The sequence below is a fragment of the Acartia tonsa genome, chromosome 5 (assembly GCF_053477335.1).
Source record: "Acartia tonsa isolate MP-2025a chromosome 5, ASM5347733v1, whole genome shotgun sequence".
In the NCBI taxonomy this organism is placed as follows: Eukaryota; Metazoa; Arthropoda; class Copepoda; order Calanoida; family Acartiidae; genus Acartia; species Acartia tonsa.
In genome coordinates this window covers 48,049,126-48,062,479 of record NC_137264.1, presented here as the reverse complement: position 1 = coordinate 48,062,479, position 13,354 = coordinate 48,049,126, and the positions used below count along the sequence as shown (strand labels likewise).

The window sequence follows — 13,354 nt, the reverse complement described above, 5'->3', positions numbered from 1 at the left end:
GCCCCTAGCCTCTTGGGGCACAGCCCCAAGAGGTGTAATTACATCTTTTATTACCTGGAGATGCCCCCACTCCACCACTATTTAAAATAATTTCTTTTAAAAATTGGTGGGGGATTTTTTGTTTTTTGGGGGGTTGGGGGTGTCCCACCCCCCAAGAAAATAGCCTAAAACCACCACAGGACCAGTAGGTATATTCCCTAAAGAGTAGAATCCGATCGGTTTAGTGGTTACTGAGATCTTAAGGGACAGACGGACAGACAGACGGACAGACATCATTCTACTTTGTATTATAGATTAATGAACTGTTCACTGTTCAGGGATCTAAGGGATAAGACAAATGACGATAAATTGATCCATATTTTTCCTACTGGTTATAATCCCTTCTGTAGATTAAATAAAAATAAAAAGTACTCAGAGTGTTTAAGCCAACAAATAAGATAATTTAATTTACCAATGGGCACTAGTAAAGTTTGTATTTCAATGTCCAATTCTTCTTGAAAAATGTTATTCTTGTTTTCTGGTTATTGTTGCGATACTTATAATCAAATTGTCCTTAATCTAAAAAACATTTATGATAGTACACAAAAATAACCGGTGGTAAACCAGAAAAAAATGCCCTTAAACATGAAACAAGTTATTTTTGGTGACAGATATCCAGATGCCAAAGAATGAATGCAAATTAAAACAGTACAATTGCAAATGATCACAAAAATACTGATAAAAATTTAATTATTATATGGTTTTAAAAATCTCGTTCTTCTGTAATTTCTAGTTAGTAAACCTTTTTAAATTGTTTCAATGTCTAAAAGTGTACAGAATATATACTGTACAAAACCAAACTTTAATTTGTATGTCATATATTAAGTAGATCCAGAAGGAAAGAGAGAGAGGGACAATGGACTGTTTACTACACTAGTCCCTAAAGTTTTATGATAACCGTTTTTTATTTGTTGGCTTTAGAGACCTTAGTGAATTTTGATTGATCAGTTCATCAAATTGAGTGTTCAAACGTTGCAACTACTAATTTTGAGCTACAGAAGGGGTAATTTGTGTATCATCATTGAGAATGTACATCAATTTATCGACCAATGCTTATCCCTTTAGATCCCTGCAGTAGCGCAGTAAAAACAAAAATGATATCTTACTATTTGGAGTTGAGTGTATAAGAGCTATACAGAAAGATCTTGCCCACAAACCGTCAGACAGACGAACATACGCATGCATTTTTATATAAACATAGAAGTTGCGCTACTAGAAATGCATATTGATAGTGTCTTAATGATTATCCTAAAGAAGAACATAAAAAATAATCTCGTTAACTAACAAAGGATAGAGGAATAGTCAAAATATATAAAAATGTTGATTTCATGTTTAAGATTGCTTTTAATTTTTAGTAAATAAGTAAACAGAAGTTTAGATACAGTCTCGTTGCAGTCTGTAGTCAGGTATTTAAAGGGATAAGACAATGGCAGCTAAATTGATGTACATCCCCAATGATGATACACAAAATACCCCTTCTGTAGACTACAATTAGTCAATGAAAAATTTAGACACTCAACTTAATGAACCAACCAGTTGAAATTGATCAAAGTCTCCAAAGTTGTCCAGTCGATGAATAAGAAAACGCTATTATAAATCTTTGGGGACTAGTGTGATATATATCCCAATGTCCCCTTCTTCCCTGGTCTATAGTACACAATAATGAACTTTTTCTAAAGTTTAAACATGGAATTTACTGCAATCGTTATAAGAATATTTTGTTCCAAAATCTTTTTATCCATGTTTTAAATTCTAGTTTGAAGCGCACTGTTAATTGGCCACATAAATTTAAACAATAGACCTAGTTTGGTATTTTGGAAAAATTTACTACAAAACATGATATATCAACTCCCGAGGCAAAATTAAGTGGGGTGAAAACACCCCCTTAGATGCCTAACCTTTAACATCCCTCCTTACATATACACACTCATACTACACCCTCTTCCTGCGACCGTGGCTCAACACGTAGCGCATCCGCTCGTCGTCGGGAAGGTGATAGGTTAGAATCTCGGTCCGACACCGCGTCATAACTAAAGACGTTAAAAATGGTTCCTACTGCTGCTATGTCAGGTGCGCGACATAAATAGTTAGAGTGGGGGGAATGCCTTGGTCCAAAATAGGCGCAACTCACTACTATGCACAGTTAGGACTTCTCAGACAAAGGTCGTGCAATCAAAGGGTTGGTTGTCTGATGGGCATATGGACGCTTTACACCGCAATCATAGGGCTTAGGGCTGACAACCCTATCCCATATCCATAAAAAGCCACATTGCTACAGAAACACTGACAAAGGATGAATTTAAATCCTAGGCCAACAGGAGAAAAAGGAGGAGGAGATGGGGAGGGGGGGGGTGATGGTTACTTTTTTTTATCCTTTATATTCCTTTTTAATTCTATTTGTAGGATACTTGTTTATTACAATTATCGGTCCTTGGTTCAGATATAACGATGTGCACCTAAAACCTGTGTTTTTGCAGTTTTACAACAAGAACAATTTTTTATCCATATTGTAGCAATAACAATTTAATGAAATTGTAAAAAAAAATAACTGAAAATATATCACTTGATATGAGACTTTAACTTAGAGATTATTTGATTTTAAAACTATCCCTAAACAAGAAAAATACAGTCGATATTTGTTATCTTATTAAATGATAAATGGACGAACATACACACATCACCTATTTTTATACTAGCTTTGCTACTAATACTATCTGTTATGTTCAAACGTATAAAAAATGTAGAAAAGCTTCAATCATGTTAATGCAAATCTTGATTGAAAGATGAAATGTAAAAATACAGGGAGGGGAAAGTACAATAGGAATAAAAGTATTTTGTATCATTAACGACAAAACGTCTGATTACGAACAATGTATACTGGATGCTCTTAGAAAAAATCACGTATCTCCCATAGCATACAGACGAACAGACATAGGGACAGTCGGACGGACAGACAGACGGAGAGACAGACGGACTGACAGAAGAACATACAGAGGGACAATCAGACGGACAGACAGAATGACAGTCGGACAAACAGACAGACAGACGGACAGACAAAAGGACATACAGAGGGACAATCGGACGGACAGACTGAATGACAGTCGGACAAACAAACAGAGGGACTCTCGGACATACAGACAGACAGGTAGACGGACAGACAGACAGACAGACAAACAGAGGGCCAGACAGACGGACAGACAGACAGTGGGACAGTCGGACAAACAGACAAAACTAAATTATATAAACAACTGGCAAGACACAAACACACCTATTACAAACAATATCTGCGACACAACTGAACATGATCATTCTTGTTAATGGAACAAAGTTCACAGGACACGGAAACTTGAACCTAATACCTTGGATACGAAAGGAAAACCATTCTATGTATTGTAAAGAGCGCAGATTTTCTATTACTAGGATATGTCTGTCTTTATAAAATGTAAAAATATATGAACAAATCTTGCATCATATGTAACACTTTTTACATTACTAGCGTCTGCGCCCCTAGCATCTAGGGGCTCTATATTCGAAGGGATATGGAAAGGCAGAAAAATAGCTTAAAACCATACCTAGGCTTATTTATAAATATAGAATAGCCTGAAACCATCTTAGGGCATATAAGAAGCTTCCCTCTAAAGGAGAATCATATCGGTTCAGTGGTGAGCAAGATCCTTCGCTACAAACAAAAAAAGCTTAGTACTTTATATTATAGGATTATAGGATTGCAAATTGGTTTTTCAACATCTGAAATTAATTCCGAATTTTTTTTATAGAGAATTACAGTTTCTTACATTTTTTAGTAAAAAAGGTAGTGACAGCTTATTGCATCTGCGCTACATATGGACATAACTATGCTTGTGGATTAAATTAATCTTGGAGAGATAGGATGGATGGATGGAGAGATAGGATGGATGGATGGAGAGTTAGGATGGATGGATGGAGAGATAGGATGGATGGATGAATAGAGATAAGATGGATGGATGGAAAGATAGGATGGATGGATGGAGAGATAGGATGGATGGATGGAGAAATAGGATGGATGGATGGAGAGATAGGATGGATGGAGAGATAGGATGGATGGATAGAGAGATAGGATGGATGGATGGAAAGATAGGATGGATGGATGGAGAGATAGGATGGATGGATGGAGAGATAGGATGGATGGATGGAGAGATAGGATGGATGGATAGAGAGATAGGATGGATGGATGGAGAGATAGGATGGATGGATGGAGAGATAGGATGGATGGATGGAGAGACAGGATAGATGGATGGAGAGATAGGATGGATGGATGGAGAGATAGGATGGATGGATGGCATAGGTTTCCTTAACTTACAAGTGCATAATAGAGGGTTGCATACTATGCACATTAATTTAGAGGATTTACAGTTGGTAATGTAATGTAAGTTTTTAAATCTGAAGCTAAAGATCTCGGAAATGTTGGTCCTAAAATGAAGCATTTTAATGAAGCTTTATAAATGTCTTGTGGTGGTTTTTTATCTCCCCCCCCCCCCTCCACCTTTAGAGTCTAGTGGCAAATCAATTAATATTTTATAAAGACCTTAAAACAATAGGAAAAATATTCTTTTTAAAAAAAAGCAAAATTTAACATCTTATTTTCCACCCCCCCCCCCCCCCCATCAAAAAAACGATAACATTTTTTCATTATATTGAAGAATAAGATAAATCTATTTTATAATTAGGGTTAAATCTTTTTAGAATAAGGTAGTATATAAAAATTCCAGGATTATTTAAACCCTCTAGTGCACTTGCATTTCCTCCTATCTATCCATTAAAGGTTAAGATATCTTTTAAGTAGAAAATCTTCAAAACTTTACTGAAATAATTAGAAAATACTCAAACATATATTTTTAGATAGAAGCCACATTTCAAGTGATTCATTTTTTAGCAACGAAGCTACAGCTCTTTCCTACCTTATTGATTTACGAGCGGCTACTACCTTGGAGGTCCCCAGAGGCCCTTGAGGTTGGGGGAGGGGGAAGTCGAACCCCCACCCTTCAATTTCAGTTTTTTTTTTCAATAGAAAAATAGGGGGTTCCATCGATTTCTTATGGGAGGGTGGTGCTACTATCCCACAAAATAGTTTTAAACCTTCCAAGGAGCTCTGAGAAGCTGTGAAAGGAGAAACATATCGGTTTGGTGGTTAGTGAGATCCTTCAGTACACAAAGGCATCCTATACTTTTATGTAAGGATGTTCTTTTCTTATTTTATAAATTGGTAGTTATCATAGAATAAAAATATGAGACAAATTAAATAGAAGCATAAAATAATACATTGTATTTGTACTACCATAAATCATAAACCTGTTGACAATTTTATCTAAATCAAGTATCTAAAAGTACTGTCATTTAAAACAGAATTTTTTTTCTATAAATCATTTGGCAAACAATACTTAATAAAAAAAAATAATTTTAAATTCTATTCATGTGGATATAAAATTTTCCATCTTTTTACCATTCTATTGTTAGAACCCTAGTTAAACTTTACATTCTAAAACTACATTATAATTTTTTTTATTGTGTTTATAAGAATAATATATCAATTACAGTGTTATTAATATAAAATACTACAAATTTAAGTCATATTCACGATATACCACACTCTAAATTAGAAACATTTTTAACAAAGGAGGAAGAAATTTCAAGTTCTTCATGTAATCAATCATTGACAGAATATTTGAAATACCAATTCCAGCATGACCAATAATACGAAATAACAAACCTTAACTTTTCTATCATGGTTTTAAAAAATGTCCACAGAAACAAAGTAATAAAATAGTTTTTACCTGAAACCCAGGTTTACATTTGCAGTAGTGTGTGTAGGGATGGTTATAACAGTCTGCATCTGGGTTACAATAGTCTCCTAGGCTGCACCAGTCTGTATCTATAATAATAATAATAATATGTGTAGGGATAGTTATAACAGTCTGCATCTGGGTGACAATAGTCTCCTAGGCTGCACCAGTCTGTATCTATAATAATAATAATAATAATATGTGTAGGGATAGTTATAACAGTCTGCATCTGGGTGACAATAGTCTCCTAGGCTGCACCAGTCTGTATCTATAATAATAATAATAATATGTGTAAGGATGGTTGTAACAGTCTGCATCTGGGTGACAATAGTCTCCTAGGCTGCACCAGTCTGTATCTAAAGAAAGAATTGTCCGATTTTTTTGAAGCATAGTTTGTTGTAGTGTCTTTACATTACAGTAATGAACATAAATATATATTTTATGACAATATTTAGTTTAGTTATATAATTTATATAAATGACTAGACAGCTTTTTGTACGGCTTTAAATTAAATAAGAACTTAAATTGCAATTAATTATAGAAAAACACTTGTTGGTAGCAAAGATACCTTACGGCAAATTCGGTACGTATGTCAGCTAATTGTATAAATAAAAAAAAGATAAGATTAGATCATGAAAATATCGTAATGTGTGAAAGTAAATCCTTTTTATTAAATAATGTATTTAGTTGTTTTGCTACATACTGATTTATTCGTCCTAGTTTATTTTGCAAATTACCCCGTTAAAAACAACTATTTAGACCTCACCATAGCATTTGATAGATGCTAAATTGTTCAATTAACTAATCATAATGTTTTAGAGAGGCCAAAATATTTCCCTGCGTTAGTGTTAGGGATCGAGGGACAAGGAGTGAATATCCCCCTAAAAAATATTCAAACATCTTTGATTCTGTCTGTCCCCATCCCCTTCCTCTAATATATATTTTACCTCCAAGTTATGGGTGTTTGTCTCAACTGATTTTCGAGAGGATTAAAGCTTTTTAGAGGGTAAAAATACTTTAGTTTAAGTATTATTTGGTCTTAGTTCTGTATGATAAAATTTGTGAGTCCCCTTTTAAATATGACATCATAAACTTTTCAACCAAAAGAGACTTATAGTCAATAAATTCTAGTTCTTACTAGAATATATTAAAAACTTGTACTTTTTGGTTTAGTTTATTTTTGCATAATTGCATAATACAATTTTTATTAAAATTTAATGGGACATAAAAAGATTTTGATCTTATATTCAAAAAAATCCATTTCTTTGCCCTTAAACATTTTAAAGAACAAGTATTCGGTAATGTTGTTTATTATAATATGCGCATCAATTTATCGTCTGTTTTCTTATCCCTCAAGATCAAAGGCCAATACTTAAAAAATTGTCTACCTTTACAAACTCTACAACATTTTCCATCCTCCAAAATACTTTCATTCTTGGGACACGCCAGGGTGGGGCACACTATGTCAACACATTTGCCATCTCCATTGGAACACGTGCACTCCCTACACGGCTCCGGATAGTACACCTCTCCGTGGGCCAGCGAGTGATCTTTGCTGAATGTACAGTTGGCAACACTGTCGCCGCATGTCTGACAACATGAACCAGATTTTGGCGGGAGAATGACGTCACAGTCTAGTACGGGGCATTGCGCTTTCGCGCAACTTATAACTCCAGCCTAAGAATAATAAAGATATTAACAAAAGTATTTTTTAAAAAGCTACTTTCTTCATTCAATCAAAATATATCTAAAATTGAATAATCCACTGAATGTGGGGAGAGACAGAGAGAGAGGGGACAATGGGCTGTTTATTACACTAGTCTCCAAAGTTTTTAAATAACGTTTTCTTAATCGTTGGCTTGATTTGTTGAATCATTAAGTTAAGTGTTTAACTGTTTCAACCACGAATTCAAATCTTCAGGAGGGAAAATTTTGTGTATCATCAAAGGGAATCTAATAATTTATCGGCCATTGTCTTATCTCTTTAGATCCCTGGTTGAGAGGGGAGGAATTATGGCGGTAATTTACTGACCTTACAGGTACAAATATCACAGTCTTTTCTCCAGGACTCTCCATCCTGAACTGAGCCACCATCTGGAAGCTGGCAGCGAACATGGCACTCCTTAAAAACAATTTTCGAAGTTAAATATCTCTTAAACGTTTATATGCTTGCTGGGTTGTGATTTTTAAGGTAGCTTCAAATTAGTTCCACGATTTCCAAACAATATAAACTAAAATTTATTCTTAAGAAAATCTGAGGGTATTAGGTATTAATTAATCAATTTACCAATAAGCGAAGTAAATATAAAATAATATATGGGGGCAGATGTAAAGGTCGTCAATTTATGATGTGTTGACCCCCAATCACGTTTAATTTTTCTTTATTTTTTTCGAATTATTTTCGTTTTTGATATAAACTGTTTTTTAGGCATTGAGAAAGAAGAAAAATGAAAGAGATGCTTTTTAAATTGTAATGCTCACAGCTTCCAAGATATTTATAATAATTTCACCTTGAAATTTATCCTTTAATATTGCTTTGGATAAATATTATAATCATGCAATGAAAATAAAATCTCAGATAAACAAAGCGAGGAAATTTGCCTAAGTTTAAAAATGGACAATAATTATAAAAAAACAAACAGAGTCTAATATGATAATTGAGCACAATCAAATATCGAGTAGAAGCGCTTTTGTTATTGATAAAAGAAACATATTTTTTTAGCACAGGGTGATGCTTAAATTCTAGAAGCTTAAAACATCTTGCCTCGTCGTTCTTGGAATAGCAATGTCTAAAATCAAGTTAAGTGACAACTTAAAAATTTATGATTGGATATGCAGTTTCCTAGATTTTATTGGGCATACAATAAACTTCTTATCTGCCCTATTTTTGTTTTATGAAATAATTTTCCTATTTACTGTTGATAAGTTAGTTCATAACATGATGTTTGAGATGAGTTAAAAGGTGAATCTATCATGTTTAGATAAACTTTCATAAGCTCATATTAAGGTGTATTCACTACCCCATTAACATGTATCTCCTTCCTTTAAAATTCACTATCATTATTTGTAAACTTATTTATTGTGTCATTTGCTCTGGGAGTAGAAAGATAGTGTAAAACCTGCTCAAGATGTAAATATAAAATCAAAATAGCCTAAAACTATCCCTAGTCATAAGAATTACCCACCATTTTTAATTTTTTATAAAAAAAATTTTGCGGGTATTTTTTTCCAAAGAGTATAAAACCATCTAAGATCCTACAGGTTTGCTCCATAAGGGGTAGGGTTCAGTGGTTACCGTGATCTTAAGCCTCAGAAGGACAGACAGGCAGTCATCCTGAAAACCTTCTACTTTTTATGATATGTTCAGATAAATACCTCTAAATGTTTCACCCTCTGCTGGGTATCTGCTAACATTGTGGTCAACATCTCTACCTAGATAAGGAGATAGTTAGATACGCATATATATATGGATAGATAGATAGATATATAAATAGATAGATAGCTGCCATGCAAAGAAAATTTCTCATTACTTAATTAAAGGAATATCTAATCTGTAAATAAAAGAAAAAAGGAACATGCAGACATTAAGTAGTTAGATAGATAGATAGATAGATTTATAGAATATATAGATACTGTATCGCTGTATCTTTCTGATGATTGCAGAAGCATGAAACTCTGAGTAAAAGAAAATAAAAATTAAAGATAAAATGTTGTTTTACTTTTAAGTAGATACTGAGTTAGATAGATAGATATACCTGTGTAACTAGCTGGTGTATGGTATCCTGTAGCCTAGTGAATTATAGATAGATAGATATACCTGTGTAACTAGCTGGTGTATGGTATCCTGTAGCCTAGTGAATTATAGATAGATAGATATACCTGTGTAACTAGCTGGTGTATGGTATCCTGTAGCCTAGTGAATTATAGATAGATAGATAGATATATCTGTGTAACTAGCTGGTGTATGGTATTCTGTAGCCTAGTGAATTATAGATAGATAGATAGATATACCTGTGTAACTAGCTGGTGTATGGTATCCTGTAGCCTAGTGAATTATAGATAGATAGATAGATATATCTGTGTAACTAGCTGGTGTATGGTATCCTGTAGCCTAGTGAATTATAGATAGATAGATAGATATACCTGTGTAACTAGCTGGTGTATGGTATTCTGTAGCCTAGTGAATTATAGATAGATAGATATACCTGTGTAACTAGCTGGTGTATGGTATCCTGTAGCCTAGTGAATTATAGATAGATAGATATACCTGTGTAACTAGCTGGTGTATGGTATCCTGTAGCCTAGTGAATTATAGATAGATAGATAGATATATCTGTGTAACTAGCTGGTGTATGGTATCCTGTAGCCTAGTGAATTATAGATAGATAGATAGATATACCTGTGTAACTAGCTGGTGTATGGTATTCTGTAGCCTAGTGAATTATAGATAGATAGATAGATATATCTGTGTAACTAGCTGGTGTATGGTATTCTGTAGCCTAGTGAATTATAGATAGATAGATAGATATACCTGTGTAACTAGCTGGTGTATGGTATCCTGTAGCCTAGTGAATTATAGATAGATAGATATACCTGTGTAACTAGCTGGTGTATGGTATCCTGTAGCCTAGTGAATTATAGATAGATAGATATACCTGTGTAACTAGCTGGTGTATGGTATCCTGTAGCCTAGTGAATTATAGATAGATAGATATACCTGTGTAACTAGCTGGTGTATGGTATCCTGTAGCCTAGTGAATTGTCCACAGGTAGGACAGGAATGTGACATGTCAGGACACTGAGTGAGAAACCCATGTCTGCCTCCAATTAATTTTAAACCATGCAGGAACCCCTAGAAACATAGATTGTTGTTGCAATATAATTAATTGTGTTATTTCTTTATTTAGTAGCGAAGCTACTCTAAAATTCACTTTGTCTGTCCGTCCTTCAGACCGTAACGCAATGAGGGAAACGGATGCTGTGAGTATTGGTTTAAAAAATATGACGTAACAAAAAAAATTAGCCAATGAGAGTCCACTACGCATGCCGCCATTGGTCAATAACGGCCTCTCATTGGCTAATTTTTTTTGTTACGTCATATTTTTTAAACCAATACTCACAGCATCAGGGAAACGTGATTTTCTCTCCTCCTATTCAAGATAGACAGGGATGAAATAAGTTCACATTCACATATTTCAACCAAGTTTCATCAAGATTTGAACACTATTTGGGGTACTAAATTGATTCCTAGATTTTCAAGTTATTTTTATTTATTGTTGATTTATGCTTTTTATGACACTGCTCTATAGTTATTTTTTTTCCCGATGTCCATCCATAAATTATGAGCTTCGCTATTTATGGATGTTGTCATCCTTGTTTATATTGTACATATATATATCAAGTAAATATTTAAAATGTATATAATTTTATTTTCCTTTGGAATTTAAATGATTTAGTAAATGCATTGTTTCAACAAAAAAATTGCAAAATTAACTAATTTTGTTGCCATTCATTGAAATATTTAAAATCATATTTAATATATTTACCTTAAAAATAAACTCCTGCGGATTTCTTTGGCCTAGCCACAGAGTAAGATCTTCAAGAGACGAAGGAAGGTAGACATCTAGTTCTCTTAATAATACCCTAAACATAGATTAATATTATAAAGAGAGTAAGGTAGGTAGACATCTAGTTCTCTTAATAATACTCTAAACATAGAATAATATTATAAAGAGATTAAGGAAGGTAGACATCTAGTTCTCTTAATAATACCCTAAACATAGATTAGTATAATAAAGAGAGTAAGGAAGGTAGACATCTAGTTCTCTCATAATACCCTAAACATAGATTACTATTGTAAAGAGAGTAAGGTAGGTAGACATCTAGTTCTCTCATAATACCCTAAACATAGATTAATATTATAAAGAGAGTAAGGAAGGTAGATTTCTAGTTCTCTTAATAATACCCTAAACATAGATTAATATCATAAAGAGAGTAAGGAATGTAGACATCTAGTTTTCCTAATAATACCCTAAACATAGATTAATATTATAAAGAGAGTAAGGAAGGTAGATTTCTAGTTCTCTTAATAATTCCCTAAACATAGATTAATATCATAAAGAGAGTAAGGCAGGTAGACATCTAGTTCTCTTAATAATACCCTAAACATAGATTAATATTATAAAGAGAGTAAGGTAGGTAGACATCTAGTTCTCTTAATAATACTCTAAACATAGATTAATATTATAAAGATAGTAAGGAAGGTATATATCTAGTTCTCTTAATAATACCCTAAACATAGATTAATATTATAAAGTGAGTAAGGCAGGTAGACATCCAGTTCTCTTAATAATAAGTTATCCAATAAAACATAGATTAATATCATAAAGAGATTAATAAGGTTTATATGTACTTCTGTTAATTATAGAGGAGTCTTTGTAGAAATTTCAGACGAATATCTCATGTAACAGCCGAGAAAATCACAATAGTATTACGACCTTTTAAAGTGAGTTATAGAACGGCTTCGCTGCTCAAAAGTAAACAGCCAATACCATTTAAATAGAGAATTCAAATATAAGATATTTGTCTAAAGTTTGATTTGAAATCTGAAAGACTATAAACACACATTATTTATTATTCAAAGGCAATCCTAAGTTTATCGTATATTTGGATTAAAATCCATGGAATAGTTTTCATAGGGAAGCTACTCTATAACTATTTTAATTCTGTATGTCAGGACCTTAAGTGATTTTAGAATAGTAATAGTTAATTATGAAATTTTAACTATAAAAGGGATAAATTTGTTCATCATTATTGGGGAGTACAAATTCTATCCCATTGTCTTTTAAATGGTTATTGTCTCCATTTAATCCTTTAATGCTAAATTATTTCTGTATTACTGCTTATTGTTCTATTACTCTAAAATGAATAGCTTGTTATTGCTGCGCAACTAATGAACGTAATTGTGCTTGTTTTATTCTTATTCAACATTCTAATAAGGAAGCTGAATTTGAAATGTACATAAATTTAAATTGTTTTAGTCTGTAGGTAAATTTATGTCTCACTTTTGATTTAACTTTTTTACAGCAAAACTTTTCTTCGTCATTTTTATGTTTCCGTTTGTTCTGAATGGAGAGTTATAGTCTTTAATTTAATCATGTATGAATTATAAAGGGATAAGACAATGGCCGATAAATTGATGTACATCTCCAATGATGATACACAAATTTACCCCTTCTATAGATTAAGATTAGGGGTTGAAACTTTTGGACACTTAATGTACCAACCGATCAAAATTCAATAAATGTCCCCAAAGTTGTTGAGCTAACGAACAAGAAAGCATTATTATAAAACTTTGGGGACTAGTATACAAAACAGCCCAATGTCCCCTCACTCCCTGGTCATGTTAGAATCCTTCCATCAGATTTAAAACTTTGCAGGTAGATTTAATAAGATTTAATTATATCGTTTAAGCCTTGGTTTATGGATGTAATCAT

At 33.2% G+C, this 13,354-nt stretch overlaps 1 protein-coding gene across 4 annotated transcripts in view; it reads right to left on the bottom strand.

The window, feature by feature from the left end:
- LOC145319688 (protein kinase C-binding protein NELL1-like) overlaps positions 1 to 13,354 on the bottom strand; it is a 152,258-nt gene that overhangs the window by 45,960 nt on the left and 92,944 nt on the right. For all 4 annotated transcript variants that reach the window (XM_080161974.1, XM_080161975.1, XM_080161976.1 and 1 more), the window contains exons 9-14: positions 11,405 to 11,501; positions 10,576 to 10,710; positions 9,234 to 9,290; positions 7,891 to 7,980; positions 7,247 to 7,535; positions 5,850 to 5,947 (exon numbers count right to left, since the gene is read on the bottom strand). In XM_080161974.1, the coding sequence (XP_080018100.1) occupies positions 5,850 to 5,947; positions 7,247 to 7,535; positions 7,891 to 7,980; positions 9,234 to 9,290; positions 10,576 to 10,710; positions 11,405 to 11,501 (766 nt within the window). The remainder of the gene's footprint in view (positions 1 to 5,849; positions 5,948 to 7,246; positions 7,536 to 7,890; positions 7,981 to 9,233; positions 9,291 to 10,575; positions 10,711 to 11,404; positions 11,502 to 13,354) is intronic.